Source organism: Mchenga conophoros, linkage group LG3, assembly GCF_057382185.1.
Source record: "Mchenga conophoros isolate Kocher_MC1m ecotype Shallow Benthic linkage group LG3, M_conophoros_male_GT1.1, whole genome shotgun sequence".
Taxonomy (NCBI): domain Eukaryota; kingdom Metazoa; phylum Chordata; class Actinopteri; order Cichliformes; family Cichlidae; genus Mchenga; species Mchenga conophoros.
In genome coordinates, this window is record NC_140528.1 from 60,831,218 (window position 1) to 60,853,160 (window position 21,943).

The following is a 21,943-nucleotide window of genomic DNA, read 5'->3' on the forward strand; positions in this document are numbered from 1 at the left end:
TCATATTTTTTATAATCAAATATTTAAAAAAAATAATGATGAAAGAAATAGAATATGAAGTATTTAAAATGAGCTCAAATGTAAATATATGAAGCAGCAATGTTGATGTGTGTGTAGTGAAAGTATTCCTTCTGTGAAAGGACTGCTGCTATCTACCCGAACAAATGTGACTGGAGTTTGTTTTAGAACTTAGATTTTATGCTATTTATGCCTTTTTTGCTGCTCTTTTTAAAATGTATTCTTTTTAAACTGTGTTGTGTTACAGGTTCAAATATTGAGGGTGAGCACAAAAAACAACAATTGGTCCAGGAGAGTCGGTCAAACAATGATTTTAATGAACACACGCATGGGGAGATGAACACTGCACACAGACAGCATTGATCTCCGCCCAATAATACACAAGCAGTTGTTTTTATAACATCAGTGTATCATTTAGGACGCCGCCTCATGCATCAAAGCAGATACAATACATGCATAAGTTTCAAAACCACAAATGTTCTGTTGACGACTTTTGACACATTTAAAAGGACATCTTCTCCGTCTCGAGGCCAGGTGCTTCCTATTAATCTTCTAACTCTCGCTTATCTCCTGGAACAAACTGTCCCTTAGGCAGACACAATTTTGCAGTCACAAGCTTTTGCAAACTATTATTTGAACTCTTACCTAAACATGAGTCTAACTACTGTTTGTGTGTGTGTGTGTGTCTCGACCTCAAAATGCACTCAGCCTCACCCCGCCCGTTGACGCTTCTGACCTTTTACCAGACAGAAGCTCTCTGTGATAGGTGCAATAATCTTAACTAAGAACATGTGTAATCTATTGAATAAATGCTTTGATGAAATGATAATTAATGTAATGGTAATGATGGTTATGAATAGTAGCAGTAAAATATTTCCCTGATCTCCACAACTGCTCATTGCACTGCAGAGGCTGGTGAGAAACAGTATTTCGTTTCAGGCTGGGTAACACCATACGAAATGACAGTAAACTTCTTGAGTCTTGAGTCTAGTGGGATATTTTCATAGTATTTGAGTACTTCTTTTCCTGAAGGAATGGTTTAAAAAATTCCTCCACCACTTGCTATTAACAGCTAATCATAAATGATGTGATAATCAGTGCGCCCCAGGGTGGCTGTGGCTACAATGTAGCTTGCCATCACCAGTGTGTGAATGTGTGTGTGAATGGGTGGATGACTGATATGTAAAGCGCTTTGGGGTCCTTAGGGACTAGTAAAGCGCTATATAAACAGCTCAGGATCATGCTGCTCTCTGGACCTACATCACATGGGTCACCCAGTTTCCTAAAGAGCAAAGCACAAATAAATGAAAGATAAATTTACAATTTCAAATATCTTCAGCTTAAATGAGCAGAATTGCAATAATGAGCACATTAGGTGAATGCTCTCTTTCAGGGCGTTAATGACCAACACTGAAAATCTGTATAATACACTCTCAGTCTGAAACAGCTGTGCACTACATTAAAATTGTGGGTGTAATCAATTTCTGCCCAAACTAAAATAATAATGTTAGTATTGATTTTAATGATAATCACTGTTATTTTATAACCACACATTTTCCACTAACTATACATTAAAGTTGACACTGTACCGTTTTCAGTATTTCCAGAGCCTCTGATTGTCTCATAGACACAACGATCACCTACAAGTCAGAGAAAATGAGTCACCACATGTCTGTGATACTAATGTGAACACAAGTATTCTTGTCAGTAACATTTATATTAAAATACAATGAGATAAGCTTTGTTGTCAGTGTAAGCACAAACATACCCTGAAATTGGAAAATTTGTTATTACTTATAAATGCTGTACATGATTAAATGTTGTTATTGTCTTAGTTTTGTTTAATTCAACAGTGTTAAAGCTGCAGCAGAGAAAAGCATCAGGATATTTTAAACTAGATGAAAAACTAACCATGAAGAAGAGAGGAGTAGACTTGTTGATTTTCATCCTGACTCACCCTCTGCTCATCGGCAGAACCTTTATTAACAATTTAAAATGAAAATATTGCATTTACATGGTTATGTATTATACATTTTTGCAAACGGTTTCCAGTTTAGGAACGTTGCCCATTCAAACACTTTAAAGAGTGAAAAGAGCCTCACCTTTCTTTCTGTAGAGGTTTTTGAACAGGAACAGGAGGAAAATAAATATGACTCCAAAAATGAGTCCAGTGATCATCAGAACAAGAAATGAAGAACTGGATACAGCTACTGCAAATAAGGAAAATGAACTGTTAACTTCAATAAACTGAACTGAACTTGCTGTTTAAATTCTCAGGGATTTATATCTGCTATCACTCTCAAACCAGGGAATTGTATACATGTTAGGCATTTGTGTTAACCACAGTATTGTTGAAAAAAAAAATACATGCCTGTTTTAAGATCATATTATAGTGCAGTAGACAAGGTATCTACTGTAAATGTTTTTTGGATAAGCCACCTACAGTAGGTCATGAAAAATAAAGTGTTTTGATCCTGCTCACCTTTAACTGACATCCAGCTCTGTGCTGACTCTCTTCCCGAGTACTGACACTTGTAGAAACCTTCATCAGACTTTGACACTGCAGAGATCTTCAGCTCCCCTCGGGTATCATTTTGAATAATTTCGTCATTGTGATAAAAAATCACATTGGAAAGTATTTTCTCTCTTGAACTGCAGCTCAGACTCACAGACGTTTCTTCAGTCACAGGATGAACAGGACTCACCAGGATAGGATCATAATCTGCGAAACAGGCAAATCACATTAGTTCTGGTCACACTTTTAGGGATGGAAAGAGCCTTAACAACAACAACAACAAACTGAATTGCACAAAGTTAGAGTTTTTAAAACCCTCCTGTCGTGTTTACCTCTCGTCCCTTACTTTAGTGTTTTTCGGTCCGTTTTAACTGCTCTTAAATTAGCACAAAAGACATTTTTGAAAACCAAACTCAGTTCCTGTGGATCTTTCAGTGGATCTTTTAGTGGTCATTCGCTGGGCCATTCAGGGGGTCATTCAGTGAGTGAGCGAGTGAGTGGATTCCCATTCATTTCCTATGGTGGTCATTTTTGATGGGGAACACCACAGGTTTAACAAGGTTGATTAAAACACTCAAAATTCAATGAGAGAGGTGATCATTACTTTTTTATGTTCTCAGCTTTAGTCACTGATCACTTTATGGTCTCTGTGTTGTCTGTGTTTCTGTCTTTCAGTATTCCCAGACCTTCCTCTCTCCTCCTTGTGTTAAATTAGTCTTCTTTCTCCATCTAATTGTCTTCTTTCCTTTTTTTTAGTTACAGTTTGATCTTGTTTATCTTGTCTAGTTTTATTTCCTGTCCTTATTCTCAGGAATTTCTTGATTGTTTTCAGTTGTGTCTGGTTCCCTGCTTGTTTCATTTCCCCTCACTATCTCTTGTATATAGTTTTTTATTTTTATCTTTTCTTGTTTCGTCCGTGGAGGTGTGTGTTACCTAGGTCTGTTTTCCGTGTACTTCATGAGTGCTCCACATTATTTCTGATATTTGGATTGCATCATTTCTTTATTTACTTCGGATTTTGAATGTTGGAAATCCCAAGAATAATCAGCATTTTTTTTATGAAAAATCACTGTGTTATCCACATGTTTCCTGTGTCCTGCCTGTGAGTCTGCAATATAAATTTAGTGTACCAGATTTTTTAACTTTGGGGTTTTCTGTAGGAAGGAGTCTAGGCAGAGAAGTGCAGACTTCCTTCCCCTGGCCACTCTTCTATGGGCTCACTGTTGTTGTACAGGGACTGAATACGCTGTGACAACAGGCAGGGTACCCCAAGAGATGTGATCAAATGCATTCTCTAAATCCATCAAGCAAAATTGCCCCTGACAACATAGCTCCTAGGATCACTGGAATCCACAAACCCCTCCACTGTGATAAAGTGGAGATTCACAGAGGGGAAATTTCTGAACCATTGAGGAAAATATTTAGGTCTTCTTTGCCACATACAATGACTTACACCAGGTTATTGGGGTAATCATTTACATACCGTGTACAGTGATGTTGACTGCATTGCTGAAGTCTCCTGATTCAGATTCACACCAGTACACTGCAGTATCTGACTTTGATGTGTTGATGTTGTATGTAGATCCAGTCATTCTGCTCCAGTTAGAAGAGTTCAGTTGGCCATTATCAGAAAACTTCCTCACTCTCCACTTGGCAGAGTTTCCCTCACAGGTCAGTGAGACAGAGTCAGAGGTGAAGTGTTGCACTCTGTCAGGACTCACTGTGAGAGACGCTGCTGAATGAACATCTGAAAACAACATGCAGCGAAGAGTCAAAGCTCAGAGATGTTAAATATTATTTTAATTTATCTGGTATATTTTTTTTACTATGTGCTAATAAGTTATAAGTTAACAAGATGTTCGTTTTGGTCAACCTAAAAATTGTACCCTGGATAAGAATGGCAGCATTGTTATGTGTACAAATAAATAAATCTCAAACAACATTATTCAAAACCTTAAGCCATGCCTCATTTCTTAATAGTTTGTAAGGAAAACGGGAAATGGAAACATGCAAACATAAATGAATGTATCATATATAAGACAAGGATTGTGTGTATAAATAAAGTAAAACTTTGGTATTACCACCTTTATTTTTTAACATAAGCTGAACTCTCGTAGGCAAAATGTCTTGTAATTTATTTAACTAGTCCTCCGGAATAGTACTTAAAGAAGTTAAAATGATGCCAAACAGACTACCAGTGTCGTAAAAGAATATCTGGATTGAAAAACACACAGCGGTCTCTGTTGGGAACCCTATCAAATTGTTTATTGTATGAAGAATAAACAAGTGCATCTCCATTATTATCTAACATGCATATATGTATATACACACACCAACACACACACAGGTACGCACGTGGACACAAATACATGTATACATATACACATGCATACATCATCCAATGAGATAAAACACCAGAATAACTAAAATAAAAGTGGTGTCAAAGAGATCCGAAAGCCTTTGAAAATAGATAGGTCGTCAAACTTGATTTGAAAATTACAAAAAAAATTACAAGGAAGAGGATTTTATAAAAGAGGGAAGACTGTTGCAGAGTCTCGGAGTGGCGATGGAGGAAGCCCTGTCACCTCTGGATTTTACAGATGAACACCTTGGTGTTCATCTGAACAATAGACTGGACTGGACTCATAACTCAGACGCCCTCTACAGGAAAGGGCAGAGCAGGCTGTACCTGCTGCGGAGACTCAGGTCGTTTGGAGTGGAGGGCCCACTCCTGAAGAAATTCTATGACTCTGTTGTGGCTTCTGCTATCTTTTATGGCGTGGTCTGCTGGGGCGGCAGCATCTCTGCTGGGGACAGGAAGAGACTGAACAGGGTGATCCGAAGGGCCAGCTCTGTTCTAGGATGCCCTCTGGACCCAGTGGAGGTGGTGAGTGACAGGAGAACGGCGGCTAAGCTGTCATCCCTGATGGACAACATCTCCCACCCCATGCAGCAGACTGTGACAGCACTGAGCAGCTCCTTCAGTGGGAGACTGCGGCACCCACGGTGTGGGACGGAGAGATTTCGCAGGTCTTTCCTCCCCACTGCTGTCAGACTCCATAATAAAGACTTTAACTGATCAAGCACACACATCCACACATATGCAATAATACTAAGTGCAATAATCCTTTCTGTCATCGTTGTATTTTTACTCAGTTGTATATAGTATTTGTATTTGTATTCTATTTTTATCTTATTGTATATTTATTTTATTTTATTCTACTGTATATAGTATTTTATTTTATTCTATTCTGTACAGTTGTGTACTGTATTTATTCTTATTGTATTCTAATTTTTGCCTCATAACTCTTGCACTGTCCACTTCCTGCTGTGACAAAACAAATTTCCCACGTGTGGGACTAATAAAGGTTATCTTATCTTATCTTATCTTAACTGGGAGCGTGGAACCAGTAAAAGCATCTGACTGGAGGAACGCAGAGTTCGAGTGGGTAGGTGCAGGCTAAGGAGATCTGAAATGTAAGCTGGAGCCAAGCCATGGAGGGCTTTAAAAACAAATAATAAAACCTTGAAATCAATTTGGTATATAACTGGCAGCCAATGTAAAGCTGTGAGTATCGGAGTAATACTGTCTCTCTTTCTGGTGTCCGTCAGGAGCCTTGCGGTCGCATTTTGAACAAGTTGCAGGCGGAACAGGCTTGATTGACAGACGCGTAAATAAAGAGAGTTACACTATTCACGATGTGATGAAATGAAGGCATGGATAATGGTTTCCAGATCTTTAGATGACAAGATAGTTTTGAGTTTAGAAATGCTCCTGAGCTGGAAGAAACTGCCACAAACAACTGTAGAATCAAAAATGAAAACAAGATTTTTAACATGGGGATGTAGATTAGCTGATCGTGGGCCCAAGTCATTTCTTATGAGACTAACAGAGTCTTGTTTGCCAAAAATTCTAATGTCACTTTTGTCATGGTTTAGTTTGAGAAAGTTCAAAGACATCCAGCAATTTATGTCACTAAGACAATCTGAAACTTTCTGCAATGTGCTATCAATGCCTGGTTTTAAAGAGAGATGTGTATCATCTGCATTAGAGTGATAGGAAATTTGGTGTTTCTGAAAAATAGAGCCTAATGGGAGCATGTATAGGGAGAATAAGACAGGGCCCAGAATAGAGCCCTGAGGCATTCCACAAGCAAGTGTAAGCAGGGCAAGAGTATTTCTTTCCCTGCATCACGGAGTATGCTCTGCTCTCTAAGGAAGAGGCAAACCATTTTAGAGCACAACCTTGAATATCAACGCATGTCTTCAAACAGTTTAATAGGATTGTGTGGTCAACCATGTCAAATTCTGCACTCAGGCCTAGAAGAATTAAAACTGTACTTTTTCTAGAGTCACCAGCATATCATTGAACACCTTCAGTAGAGCAGACTCTGTGCTATGGAAGGCTCAGAAACTAGACTGATATTTATCCAGAATACTATGTGTATCTAAGAATGAGGACAATTGATGGGGGGACAACTTGTCATGGTCCTGGGTCATTATGACCCAGCGTTCTCAATTTTCTTGTGTTTTTGCATTATGTTTATTTCATTTGTTATTTTAAGAATTTATTCTGTGGTGCACATTTCATGTTAAACAAGTTTGTGAATTTTCCATTAAGACTCATCATAAAAACTAAAATAATAAATATATTATCACTACTCGTTTGTTAGATTTTGGACTGTTTGTTATTTATGGCCTGTATGTCTCATTAATCTGAGCTTAAATGCCTTAAATTCTAAAAAAAACCTGAATTTCTGGATGATTCTGAATGAAAGAAATAATCAGACGAAACATACTGTACTATTTATCACCGTCTACTTTGGGTTAAACACACCAAGGACATTTTTTGAAACCGTTTAAAATTTTTATACAGTCACATAAAGTAACATTTGTTATGTTTCCAGTCAAAAGTGACCGGGAATATTTCATTTGTGTACATCTGACCCTTGTCTGACTAGTTTCTGCATCCCAGAAACTGCTGGTAAATTCATTTCTGGATCTATACACATCACCCATATATGCTTTGGTTTCTTTCTGGGTTACCTCCTTCCAATTCTTTTTGTAAATCTGTTTCCCCTCCAAGTTGGTCATGTTTACCACTGGGTTTGATGGACCCAGTCCAGAATAGTTCAAAGCAGGATTTGATGTCATCAATACAGGACACAATAAATTTTGTTGGTGCTCTGGTCATCCTGATGACATTTTCAGCTGAAAACTAACTTAATTCTCAGGTGGGGATAAGTTCCCCATTCTTTTACTTGAATCTGACAGCAAACTCTTCATCACTGGATTCCTCCCGATCAGTCATTTCTTGGTCTGGATTGCACAGATTATGTTCCCTGCCGTCTTCAGCTTCTGACACTTCCTTATCTAATCCATCCTCACTGTCAATTTCCTGGCCACATTTGTCCTCACTAATGTGGTGATCAAGTAGCCTCACATAGGGTATATCAACCTGCCATGATGTTGCCAAACAGTGACCTTTGAGTAAGACCTCAAAAAAGCATTATACATCAAAGCTACAAGAACAGTTCAGTGCTGTTGAAACAATGTTGCAGCTGTCTGTGAGAAATGCCAACACAGGAGTTGTTTCCATGGAAGAGAGGCTCTAGTGGACAGCAATTACCAAAGTGGCTACCAGAGAACCCAAGGTGCTTGTACAGTGGGGCAAAAAAGTATTTAGTCAGCCACCGATTGTGCAAGTTCCCCCACTTAAAATGATGACAGAGGTCAGTAATTTGCACCAGAGGTACACTTCAACTGTGAGAGACAGAATGTTAAAAAAAAAAATCCATGAATTCACATGGTAGGATTTGTAAAGAATTTATTCGTAAATTAGGGTGGAAAATAAGTATTTGGTCACCTCAAACAAGGAAAATCTCTGGCTCTCACAGACCTGTAACGTCCTCTGTAAGAAGCTTTTCTGTCCCCCACTCGTTACCTGTATGAATGGTACCTGTTTTGTCATGGTCCCCGTGCCTGCTCGGCTGGCCCTGTGTGGCTACATGTTATGTTTTGTCTATTCTCTCTCTCTCCTCTCTCTCTGCTCGCTGCCTGGGCGGAGCTCATTGTGAGCTCCCGGCCTCCACCACCTGTAGGCAATCACCTGTGGCTCCTCACCTTGTTTGCTCCCGCTACTTAAGGCAGTGACTGAGAGCACCTCGCCGCTGGACTATTGAGTAACGCTCGTCAGTGCTACTTTAGCCTCGGCCAGTTTTGAGCTCTGTCCGTGAAAGTTCCGTGCTAACTCTTGTTCTCTGTATGCAGATTTCTCGTGCTTGGTTTGGGGACTCTGGACGCTTTTCCCGACCCCTCTCTGCACCCCTGGGAACCCTGGCCCCCTTCTCCTTCACCTGTATATAGTGCACCTGGAGTGTGTAAATAAACCTGTTTTTCTGAGATTTCAGTCTGCGCCGAGTCCTCCCTGCTCCTCCGTGACATGTTTGAACTCATCATCTGTATAAAAGACACCTGTCCACAGCCTCAAACAGCCAGACTCCAAACTCCGCCATGGCCAAGACCAAAGAGCTTTCGAAGGACACCAGGAAAAGTATTGTAGACCTGCACCAGACTGGGAAGAGTGAATCTACAATAGGCAAGCAGCTTGGTGTGAAAAAATCAACTGTGGGAGCAATCATCAGAAAATGGAAGACATACAAGACCACTGATAATCTCCCTCGATCTGGGGCTCCACGCAAGATCTCATCCCGTGGGGTCAAAATGATCATGAGAACGGTGAGCAAAGATCCCAGAACCACACGGGGGGACCTGGTGAATGACCTGCAGAGAGCTGGGACCAAAGTAACAAAGGTCACCATCAGTAACACACTACAACGGCAGGGAATCAAATCCCGCAGTGCCAGACGTGTTCCGCTGCTGAAGCCAGTGCATGTCCAGGCCCGTCTGAAGTTTGCCAGAGAGCACATGGATGATACAGCAGAGGATTGGGAGAATGTCATGTGGTCAGATGAAACCAAAGTAGAACTTTTTGGTATAAACTCAACTCGTCGTGTTTGGAGGACGAAGAATACGGAGTTGCATCCCAAGAACACCATACCTACTGTGAAGCATGGGGGTGGAAACATCATGCTATGGGGCTGTTTTTCTGCCAAGGGGACAGGACGACTGATCCGTGTTAAGGACAGAATGAATGGGGCCATGTATCGTGAGATTTTGAGCCAAAACCTCCTTCCATCAGTGAGAACTTTGAAGATGAAACGAGGCTGGGTCTTCCAACATGACAATGACCCAAAACACACCGCCCGGGCAACAAAGGAGTGGCTCCGTAAGAAGCATTTGAAAGTCCTGGAGTGGCCTAGCCAGTCTCCAGACCTCAACCCCATAGAAAATCTGTGGCGGGAGTTGAAAGTCCGTGTTGCTCGGCGACAGCCCCAAAACATCACTGCTCTCGAGAAGATCTGCATGGAGGAATGGGCCAAAATACCAGCTACTGTGTGTGCAAACCTGGTAAAGACCTATAGTAAACGTTTGACCTCTGTTATTGCCAACAAAGGTTATGTTACAAAGTATTGAGTTGTATTTTTGTTATTGACCAAATACTTATTTTCCACCCTGATTTACGAATAAATTCTTTACAAATCCTACCATGTGGATTCATGGATTTTTTTTTTCACATTCTGTCTCTCACAGTTGAAGTGTACCTCTGGTGCAAATTACTGACCTCTGTCATCATTTTAGGTGGGGGAACTTGCACAATCGGTGGCTGACTAAATACTTTTTTGCCCCACTGTATGCGTGTGTATATATGCGCATGTATGCGTGTGTCTGTCCAACTTTTAAATCTGTGAATTTGACCAGAATGCAACATGAGAGTTAAAAATGACAAAAAAGTCTGACTGAAAATGAGGAGCGGCTCATAACTTTTGCACATTGCTGTATATTAATTTTCTCTTTTTTGCTATCACTGTAATTGATGAAGGAAAGAGTTACAAAACAAGGAACAAATAAATTCAGTCTGGCTTGATCATAGTCAGAAATGACATAACTTCAGCTCATTGGAATAAACAGAAACAAACTGACCTGCAGACCAGACAAACTTTGGTTGACTGTGATCGGTGTGATACTCTGGGTCTCCTCTTCCAGCTCTGCACACATATCCTGCTGTGTGTGTCTGTCCATGAATGATGTAGGAGTCCTGTGCAGTCCCACTGCCATCAGGTAGCAGCTCATAACTGGAGGATTTCTCTGATAGATCAGGAACAGCTTTATACCAGTAGAAGCTCCATCCTGCAGACGGATGTTCAACCTCACAGTTCAGAGTTACTGAGGCTCTAGGACTCAGCCATGATGGAGACACAGTGAGGACAGGACGGGGTTTATCTGCTTGAAAGACATTTCCCATTATGAAAACACATTACAGTGTGAATATGATATAGTTTATTTTTTTCTTAGTCCATTTAACTATCACACTTTTGTCAGTTCATAAATTATTCTTTTCCTGTGATCTGGATGATGCTTCTCTCAGACATACTGATCATAACAACAGATTTACCAGAAAACACAAGACTTCTTATTAATGTAAAGTTCAGATGCCAGACCTCACAGGAGGAGATGCACATAAGCTGACAAATTGAAAATCTCATAAATCACATCATCAATAAAACAAACTTAATCATCAGGTTTTTGCATCTCCACACACACACGCGCACACACATACATCCTTTGCATTCTGATTTTCTTCCCATATAAATGAGCTCAGATTCTGCTTAGAGTAATATTTAGTATCAGACCAAATTGGTCGGTCAGTCTGTAATAAACTGGCTCTTTTTAGGGTGTATTATCATCTTAAGATGCAAGCCTCCTGCTTGAGCTGTCTGGAGGTGATTGGGGGTGCTGAGGATGGTAGTAATAACCAAAGTAACACAGGAACAATATTTTTGATGTTTTTCTTCATCATTTATGTGTTTTGTGTTAAACACTTAAAGTCATAGTGAAACAGACAGTGTGTTTCTGTGTGTTTTATTTATTTTGTATGAGATGATAAGGCAGGATGACTTTTATTCTTTTTTGAGCAAAATCATAATTGTTTTCATAGTTACAGGGGGTTTGAAATTACAAATGGCTAGTTTATTTATTTCAATATTGTACTACGTGAGGGAGCAGCATATCAGCATTGCTCTCCGATACCCTCCGTATCCCTCCCTAAAACTCCTCTTAAAAACACAGCAACAAATATCAATACCTCACAAAATGGAACATGGGATGTGGGAGCACACAGAGGCCAGCAGGTGGATGAGAGAAAGGGGAGGCTAGAGGAGAAACCCGAGGCGGCCACCGGTACAAGTGTCAGGTGAACTGAACTTTAGTTCAGTTCTTACCTTGTGGGAGCGCATGAATAATAATGAATAATCATAACGAGACAGGGGAAGCTAGACTGAATAGAATGAACGTAAAAATATGGGACCTTCACAGTAAAACAAGAAACATGATGAGGGAGTGGAAGAGAGGCAGACGAGATGGAGCGAGGGAACATGAAGGAGAGTACAGACACGATGGGCTGGGGAAACATGAATAAACACGATGGAATAAAAGACGAGGGGCAACAAGGCACAAGAACTCACAATTAAATAAACACTGACACACAGCGGGAGACTGACTATGGAATGTAGCAATTGTCAGCCACTTCCTCTACATGGATGACATCAAGCTGTATGCCAAGAGTGATTCATTGATCTTCACCAACAGGATATACAGCAACAACATTGGAATGCCATTCGGACTGGAGAAGTGTAGTTGGATGATAACAAAGAGAGGGAAGGTAGTCAGAACTGTGGGGATCGCATCAAAAGCTACAAGCACCTGGGAATCCCTCAGGCAAAACAGAACCATGAAGAGGCATCTAGGAAAGTTGCAACCACCAAGTACCTGCAGTGCGTCAGGCAAGTCCTGTGGAATCAGCTGAACGATAAGAACATAATCCGGGCTGTCATCATCTAAGCCCTGCCTGTGATCAGGTAACCTGCTAGGATAATAAGCTGGCCAAAGGCCCCTGCACGGTATGTACCACTGGCAGATAGAAGAAGTGGCTGACTTCCAGAAATCCTACCAGTGGCTGGACAAAGCCGGAATGAAAGACAGCACGGAAGCACTAACCATAGCAGTACAAGAACAAGCTCTGGGCACAAGAGCCATAGAGGCTGGGCTCTATCACACCAGGCAAGACTGCAGGTGCAGGCTGTGTAGAAATGCCCCTGAGACAATCCAGCACATAACAGCACGGTGCAAGATGGTAGCAGGCGGGGCATACATGGAACGCCACAACCACGTGGCCGGCATAGTATACAGAAACATCTGTGCAGAGTATGGCCTGGAAGTCCTGAGGTCAAAATTGCAGACGACCACTAGGGTGGTCGAGAATGACTGAGCTAAGATCTTCCAAATACAGAGGAAAAAATAGTGAACCAACCGGACACAGTAGTGATAGAGAAGCAGAGGTAGATGGCCATAGTGATAGATGTATTGATACCAAAAGGCAACAGGAAGAAGGAACACGAGAAGCTGGAGAAATACAAAGGGCTCAGAGAAGAGCTGGAGAAGATGTGGAGGGTGAAGGTAACAGTGGTCCCCGAGGTATTCGGACCATTCGGTGCACTGACCCCCAAGCTAGGCGAGTGGCTCCAGCAGATCCCGAGAACAACATCAGAGATCTCTGTCCAGAAGAGCGCAGTCCTAGGAACAGCTAAGATACTGCGCAGGAATATAAGAAATATGTTCAAAATTCATACAAAATAAACCCTGTAGACCATTTGCAGACGTCATCAAGTCACTATTTCTCTTTCTAGGATGCCCGATAATCCAATAATCCAGCTGAACAAAGACAACATTAAATCACTTCTTGTAGCTCTATCAGTAACCAAAACAAATAATCAAAGAGAAGCATAAATACTGCAATCTAAAAATAATGAATAATGCCTACTTTTTTTTTTTTGCAGAACTAGTGTAATCTCAATAGTCTCCTGTTACAGCTAAATGGTAAAATGGCCTGTGTTTATATAGCGCTTTATTAGTCCCTAAGGACCCCAAAGCGCTTTACATATCCAGTCATCCACCCATTCACACACACATTCACACACTGTCTGCAGCTGTCTGGAGGTAGTGAAGTTTGTGGTAATAACAACCATAACATTATTTTAGCTTCCCTTACTCAATTTTCCTCCATCTGCAGCTCTCAATATTCTCACTGAAGCTCCAAATATTATTCTTCATCTTTACGTTTTTGTTTTCATTTCTTCTGATGATCCAGTTCAGGGTCACAAGATATTGGACCCTATGCCAGACAGTGGTGCAGTACCCTGTGGGAGGAACTTGGAGAACCCGGAGACAATCCATGCAGAAGCAGGGAGAGCATTCAAACTCCACATAAAAAGATCTCGGCCAGATGGTGGATTTGAAACCAGTGCTAACCACTGAGCCACCATGGAGCTTGTATTTGTCATGGTGAATTAAACAGTGGACTTTTTTCTGTACTGTAAGAGATTGCAGTATTTGCATAAGATGCTAGGCCAAGATGACCTTGTTTTTTTTAATAGAAATTGTAGATTTGTGGTTATTTGTTGAAGGAGTTGAAAAATAATACATCTCCGATCCTATTTATTTCTGTCATTATTGTCCTCAGATGATGGAGCAGCAGGTCAGCATTGGCGTCTCTATACCAGCTGAAGGTTCATGACACAAAGTGGTGACAAACTGTCTACAATGAGGCTACTATCAGCTGCAGCTCTTTGTCTGACTAACAATGTAACATGCTTTGTAGACCATTGAATTCATCCTGTGCTGACCATTGTTAGATTTGTATTGTTGATTGTCATTTATGCTTAGAAATATTTACTTATATATGCTTAGAGTTTTGTAATTAGTTGTAGATTGGTAGAGGTTTTGATCCTTGATAGTCTGCAAACTTTGTGTGTATTAGACAGCACTTTGGGAGCATGAGAGGTCATACCGTGTCTTATTGTTTTATGGTAGGATTAACGTAGTTGCGTCTGTTCTAGTCTAAGTGCTCTTTGTTTAGATGAACTGCAGGACTTCCTCACCGTGTTATCTAGGATGAACCATCTAGGGTGAGGGGGAGGCTACCCTCTTCCTGACCAAGGATGTTTGACCCTTTGATCAGCAGTCCACACACACACACACACACACACACACACACACACACACACACACACACACACACACAGGCAAGGTACTCTTTGTGTGTATGTAGACGTCATATGTTAATGAACTTATGCATATTCATGTAACCTCAATAAAAGAACAGTGGTACGGGAGAACGGACGAGAGCAACTGGTGTCAAGCGAAGGAACGGTGCCTGTCCGGTTCTCTCCCGTGCACGAGAAACATGAAGAAGCTTGCCTACTTGTGTCTTGCTTTGCAGTGTAATTATATTGTCTTCAACGTTCCAGCGGATGGGTTCAAGCTACAAACCTATCAACCATTATGACATTTGTCAAATAGAGATCACACAACAAACATGACTTACTTGATGCTGACAATGTGAAGGCTTCACTCCACTCGGTTGAAGAATATGAGTCATCTCTGCGTCGACTCTTACACATGTAGTCTCCACTGCTGGACTCAGAAACTCTGAATGTCACATCATTATTGTGTGTCCACTGTGTGGGTGTCCTGGGTCCTCTCCATCCATACTCCCACTCAGTGGTTTCACCTCCTTCCTGCACCTCACATGTCAGAGTGATCGTCTCACCTCTGAATATCTGAGGCCAGTTGGCTTGTTGTTTTACAACAACTTTATTGGAAACTGTTTACACATATTAACAGTTGAGATACAAACAGAAACATGAAATCAACACAGAAAACTTTACATTGTATGTCTGATAATCATGACTGAATGTATATTTCAAACTAAATTACTGAACTCACTGGTTTTCTCAATGGTGACTTCATCATTTATATCAGTGTAGTAAACTGGGTTTCCTCTTGTTCCTCTGCAGCTGTAGATTCCTCCTTGAGATACTCTGATATCTCTGTTTTGTTGATCTCTGATTTGACCTTCAGAGGTTGTTTGGGTTCGTCTGAACCACTCATATTTCCATCCATCAGAGCTCTGCACAGAGCAGGTCAGTGTCACACTGCCCCCTACTGGTATGATTGTTGTTCCTGCTGTCAGTGTGGCCCTGGGTTTATCTGATGTTATGAAAGAGGATATGATATGAAAAAATATGTGTTTTTCATTATAACATCATTAAGAACATTAAAAAAAACACAGTTTATATTTACATTAATATTTTCTGATCTCTAAAGAACCACGGTCTAAATGTTTGTCCATTCTATAGTCCTGAATGTAAACTAATGCTGGTTAGTTGGTTTAGATAACAGAAACATCATCACTTTAAACTTCATGAAGCTTTTCATGTTTCTTCTTTTCCTTTAGAAATGTAATTAAATTTAATTTCATCCACGATTGACTCTGTTGTTAAAACTCAATTTGTTAATTTTGTTAATGACAACTTGTGAGTATTGACGCACTGACTTTACACTGGTCCTGGTTAAAGTTCAAGTTTCAATGACAAATTTAATTAAATGTTGTTCAGTTGAGTATTTGAACAGCGATCATACATTTATGCTGTCGGTCACTGAAGACTTACCTAATACAGTTACAGAGACAGTATTACTGATCTTTTTATCATGTGAGCTCTTCCTGTCACCAATGCACTGATATTCACCACTGTCACGTGTAGATGTAATTTCTAATTTGGAGTCTTTGTTTGGCCTGTAGGAGAAAACTTCTTGACCATCCCTGTTGATTTTGTAAAACCAGTCAGTGTCTTTTCCTTCTTTCATGTCACATTTGAATGTAACAAACTCTCCGGTGAAAAAACTGGACCAGCTGGGTTCAATAGTTAGCACAGCATCTACACAGCAAATCCAGCATGTCCAAATTAACACTGTCGGATTTGATTTCAACACTATTAAAGTGTCTATATGGGTCCACACCAGAGAGTGTTAATTTAACTCTTTTTGGAGAGTTGGTACGTTAACTCTGATTTAGTGTTAAACACCAAATCTGTCTGGAGTTGATAATTTAACACTTGGTGTTAAGAGTTTATATATTAACTCTCAAAGAGTATTTTAGTTTAACTACGTAAGAGTTATCTTCTAATTCATTCTAAAAAGCGGGAATTTTACTGTTCTGAACTTCTAGAAATTTCTTTTGGAAATAAACATTTGCTAAAAAGATGCAATGGTTTTTGAAAAACATTTATTCTTAACTGTGCACCACAATTTCAAAACATTTTCTGAAAGATGTAACAGTATACATGTTCTCACTTTCATTAGAATTGTGTTTATCAAAAGGTCTGACATAGGTGAACTGGTAAATGCAAATAACAGCATTCTCGTCACTTATTTCTTCAATACAATATGCATGTCCTTCATTCATCCCTTTGTGGAACTTCAACGCACTTCTGCTCTCCCCCATATTCCATCTTCACAAGCATATCCTGTGTGGAGATCGAATAAAAATTAGTTGACACTAACCAATGGCACAAATAATCCAGTAAACAATTGCAGCACAGTGAAAAAAAAAAGAAAAAAAAAAGGAATCCTCTTTGAGCCATTACTTGTGTAAAGTATTTTCCCAAAAGACAAAGACACAGGCAACAGGTAATATTGAACTAAATGTAAAACCTCAACCTTTTTCATTTTTACCTAAACCGTGTGCACAAAACTCTGGAGGGATCTATGCTAACGTAGAATCCAGTCAGGACGTCTGCTACTGCTGTTTGCTCGTTTTTTGTTTTTTTTATGGGAAATCGTTTTCAGGCTTCAAGTAGCACCATTATACCAACATTTCACATTCTAGACATTGTTTTAGGTGTATTTGACCAAAAGTTTGACTGAAAATTCACATGCAAGCTTTTTTCAAGGCTGTGGTATTTGCCCGCAAACAATACCTTTCAGCTAGCTAAAACAGAATATTATGCTATAAGTGACCAACATGGCTAATGCCTTTCACACAGCTTTGTCTCAACTCCAAAGAGCCACAGAAGTAAAAGCTAATAGAAATAATTGAAACAATCTTTGAAAAAATGACTTACCAAGCATGGCAAACAACTCAAATATGTAGAGCAAAATGTTCTGAAACGGCTTCACTTCAGCTTCGATTGGAGCCGTGCTGGGGGCGGAGTCTGTGAATTTACTCTGTTGGTGTCATAGCCCCTCTAGGAGTTCAGAGTTAAGAGGTCAAGAGTTAATGTTTCCATTGTAACACCTCCAGATTTGACAGAGAAACACTCATTTTTAACACTCGATTTTAACTCCTATCATTTTACACCTCAGAGTTACATTAAAAGAATGTGACTCTACTTAGAGTAAAATTAACTCTACTTTTGCAAGAAGACTATTAACACCAAAACATTTAACACTTTTGAATTTGCTGTGTAGAATCCAACACAACCACACAGTTAACAATCTGACACACTTCATGTACTATTGAAGGCACAACCTTTCTTTATATTCACAAAATTATAAATAAATAAATAAAAGAAAAATGTAAAGTGCTTAAGACTGAAACAGTAGTATGTAAACAGAAGTAAGATAAATGAAAAAGAAAAACAAAAAAAGTGAAAAGTTTTTTGTCACCTTGAGCGTGTCCAGTGCAGAGAAGCGTACAGAGCACTAAAATAAAGACAGAAACTTCAGACATTATCAAAGTAGCGACACTCAAATATGTCTGTGTAGGTTGTCAATCATCATAAAACAGGAAACAGAGTGGAAAGCAGACATGACAACACAAGTTTGACAACATGAACCAGAAGACAGGAAACATGACAGACTAACACAGAAGACCTAAGTGTTCCTGTGCCCCTCATGTTTAGTTCTGTCATAGATAGATAGATAGATAGATAGATAGATAGAGTTCTCCTCTGTCTCATACTGAACATAAACTATTTTTTGAAGTGGCACTAGTAATTTGTGTGCCTTCTTATTTGATGCAGCACACCTGATTGTTCTGTAAAGAGATTTAAATGGTTATATAAAAAACGCCTGAGGCCTTGGCTGCATTTTTAGGTAAATGGTATTAAAGAACTTTGTTTGCAAAACTTGTGCATAATTTTTAGAAATGTACAATTTCTATTTGCATTTCAAGTTATGAAAATGATTCGTTAAACATGTTTGTGGGTTTTACAGTAAAAAATAGAACTTTTTTCTACTCGGATTTTGAATTTTTTGTCTGGATTTAGATCAATTGTGCTAATATAGTATACCAAAATGAAAAAAACAAACCCTCAAATTTCAGATATTTGAGGTTGTGCTGAAAATAATGGTACCAATCGAAGCAAGATAAACAGTTTTTAAAGGTGAAATATAGAAGTAAAATCAAAAGTAGTCAACAACAGTTGTAACTAGAAAAATTTGCATTTCCTGCGAAAATGCTGTGTGGATGCCTTAACGCTGAAGATGTCCGCTGAAAAAAGCTGAAAAATTTGAAAACCAAAAAAAAGGTTGCCCTGAGCAGGATTCGAACCTGGCCCTTCTGGTCTACCGGCAACGACGCTCCTCACTGCACCAAACTCATTCTCACAAAGAAGAGGTGGAGAGACTGACAATTCTGGTGAAATTAGCAGAAGCTGCTTAGAATTGTGCTGATAAGAGGTGAAAAGGCTAAACATTTGGCAGAAAAGAGGTGAATCAGAAGAATTTCTGCTGAAAAGAGGTAAAGAAGCAAAAAGATGAGCTGAAAAGAGGTGTAGAAACAGAAGTGCTTGCTGAAGATGGCTGTATGTGTAATGACACACTGGAGAGTGTCAAGAAAGCAGAGCGCATGCAAGGAGGGAACATGTGTAGCAACTGTCACAGGTAGGATTCGAACCTCTGCCACCGGGTGTCACGGTAGCTGCCCTACCCTCTGAGCCAAATGAGTTCTGGTCACAAGCAAAGATATGATGAGAGGGAAAATGTGCACTGTGGAGCAGAAGCTCAAATTAGCAGAAAAGAGGTGAAGAGGAAGAACTTTGTTGTGAAATGAGGTAAAGAAACTGAAATTTGTGCATAAAACAAGTGAAAAAGCTGAACTCTGAAATCCTGCTAAAACAGCAGAAGAGGCTGATATTTTTCAGCTACTCATTGAGCCAAACTGGTTCTCACGTAACTGAAAAAAGGTGGAAAAGCTTAAAATTCTAATGAAAACAGAAGAGGAGGCTGAGATTTGTGCTGATAAGAGGTGAAAATGCTGAACCAATCAGAGGTACTGCTTCTGTCCGCTTCATCAGGCTGTGTACTTGTATGTATTTCTGCCATAGACTGTTAACAAGAATGTGAGGTCCATATTAGAAAAGCTGGTAAAATCATAAAAGTTTGCAGAATTGTAATAAATTATCAATATAAATTACCGGTCTGTGATAGTGTATAAATTTGTAATGAGAAAAACGTGGGGCCAAGGTGGAATCGAACCCACGACCTTTGGTCTGAAGAGCCGTGTCATCACCAATCGCGCCACTTGGAAAGGGGGCGGGGCGCCTTAAAAAAGAGGGTGATCAGCAGTCAGAATTTGATCGCGGTGAGAGGTGGAAAAACGCCGTTTTTTGGAGTTACAAAACGTCGTGTAACTCAAAAACTAGGTGGGATAGAAGCATAATTCTTGCACTGGGTGAATCAGCGGACTTTGGTGTACTTTGACTGCGATTTCCATAGCTCTTTTGTATCTCCGTCGCGGAGATATGACGAGAGAAGAAACGGCTTCATTTTCGGAGTCTGAAAAATGAGAGGAGGACAGATTTCCACCCCTCAAACAAATGTAATTTATGGCTCAACGGTAAGATGACTGCAAAAACTGCTTAGACCGTGAGTGTCAGCAGTGTCTGAAGATGAATTGGCACAAGCCTCATGTCTTAACTTCGCTTTGTCAAGGAGATACGACGATTTGAAAATGCCTTCAGTTTCAGTATTTCAGCTCTGAGTTTCACAACCTCCCCATAGACTTTGAATGGGGAGTTTTTAGACCTTGTGTCACTTCGAGGCAAATTGTGAAAAACCCGTAACTCTCACAATAATTATAGTGACAGTGTCTTAAAGCCAGCAAAACTACCTACGTTTTGATGTATAATTTGTGGAAGTTGAGTGGAAATTGAGCGAGTAGCAAGAAGTTGTTCAGACATGAAGAGAAAATTCAGAACGGACGAGTGTGCACTGGGAGTTAATTGCATAGCAACCATAGCAACGCATGTATTTTCTGAAAAATCACAATTTTGCAACTGAAAACTCAAAGAGGGATAAGGTTAAAACGGTAGAAGATCTGAAAAAGCTGAATCATACAGGAATAGCCCAATAATTTGAGAACATTTTAAAGTTTGAATGGAGTTTCTAGGTGAAAGTATGAGGAAGTAGTTAAGTTTCAAAGACAAGCAAGTTTTAGCAGAATTGTAGAAGTTTCCCATTCATTTCAATGGGACAAATTAATTGTGTGGATGCCAGAGGCATCCACACAATTATACCAGGACCCCAGAGGGTTAAGTCCTGTGTTTCTTTCTGTCATTTGTCATGTCGCACACTCATAATGCTGTGTGTTTCTTTCCTGTTCCAAGTCAATTCCTAGTTTTCAGTTTCTGGTTTATTTTCTAGTGTTTGAGTTTCTAGTTTTGCTTTGTATATGGATGAGAAGTTTTCCAGCGTTAAAGCTATCGTTTTGAGTTTACTCCTCTGTTTACGAGTCCTACACTTGGGTCCAACATCCTGCCTGCCACACAGCAAACCATGACAATAAATCTTTCTTAGATAAACTACACCAGCTCCACACACCGACTCAGATTAGAGTGAACCATCAAACAACATGTTGATAACAAAACATGAGTCTTCTGATCACATGACCTGCAATGGTACAAATGACTGATGCTCTGTTCTTCTTACTAAAACATGTTTATGGATCAGTATGAATCAAACAATAGGAGTCAATGATGTACTCACAGAATAGGCCCAGCTCACAGAGCAAAGTGGCTCGCATCCTCACATCCAGCAGTGACACGTCTGAAAACTTCTACAACTTTCTGCAAAGAGAGAGAGTGAAGCAGCAGCACAGCAGATACCAAAGAGCTGTGAAGGAAACAAAGAGTTTTTTTTTTTTACTTCTTCTCTCTGCTTCCTTCCTTTTCAACAGAACTAACACTCTTTAACAAGCTCTGACCACCGCATGACGTGTTTATACTTTTTTACATTTATTGAAATGTTCATCTGTACTCTACCTCTCATCCTAAAACAGCTTTGATAGTCAGCAAACCATCTGAGAACCAGAACTTTATAAACAATTAAGAAAATCGTGGTCATATCGTCGATCGTAGCTCAAGAGTTGACAGTTTGTCTTGTAATCGGAAGGTTGCTGGTTCGAGCTTGTGTGTGAATGGGTGAATGACTGAATGTAGTGTAAAGCACTTT

General features: G+C 39.9%; 1 protein-coding gene and 1 long non-coding RNA gene across 2 annotated transcripts; both read right to left on the bottom strand.

Moving 5' to 3' along the window:
- Positions 1 to 689: 689 nt before the first annotated feature.
- Positions 690 to 21,515, bottom strand: LOC146579859 (Fc receptor-like protein 5). Its single transcript, XM_085265751.1, has 12 exons — positions 21,479 to 21,515; positions 18,158 to 18,193; positions 16,162 to 16,428; positions 15,437 to 15,700; positions 15,036 to 15,314; positions 10,577 to 10,879; positions 4,017 to 4,280; positions 2,501 to 2,740; positions 2,121 to 2,228; positions 1,930 to 1,995; positions 1,608 to 1,658; positions 690 to 1,300 (listed from the first exon to the last, which is right to left on the bottom strand). Exons 1-12 carry the CDS (start codon positions 21,513 to 21,515, stop codon positions 1,275 to 1,277), a joined length of 1,941 nt encoding a protein of 646 aa, XP_085121877.1. The 3' UTR covers positions 690 to 1,274.
- On the bottom strand, positions 16,759 to 17,819 carry LOC146579860 (uncharacterized). Its single transcript, XR_014890879.1, has 2 exons — positions 17,614 to 17,819; positions 16,759 to 17,016 (listed from the first exon to the last, which is right to left on the bottom strand). It is a non-coding gene; the product is annotated as an uncharacterized LOC146579860 (long non-coding RNA).
- Positions 21,516 to 21,943: the final 428 nt, after the last annotated feature.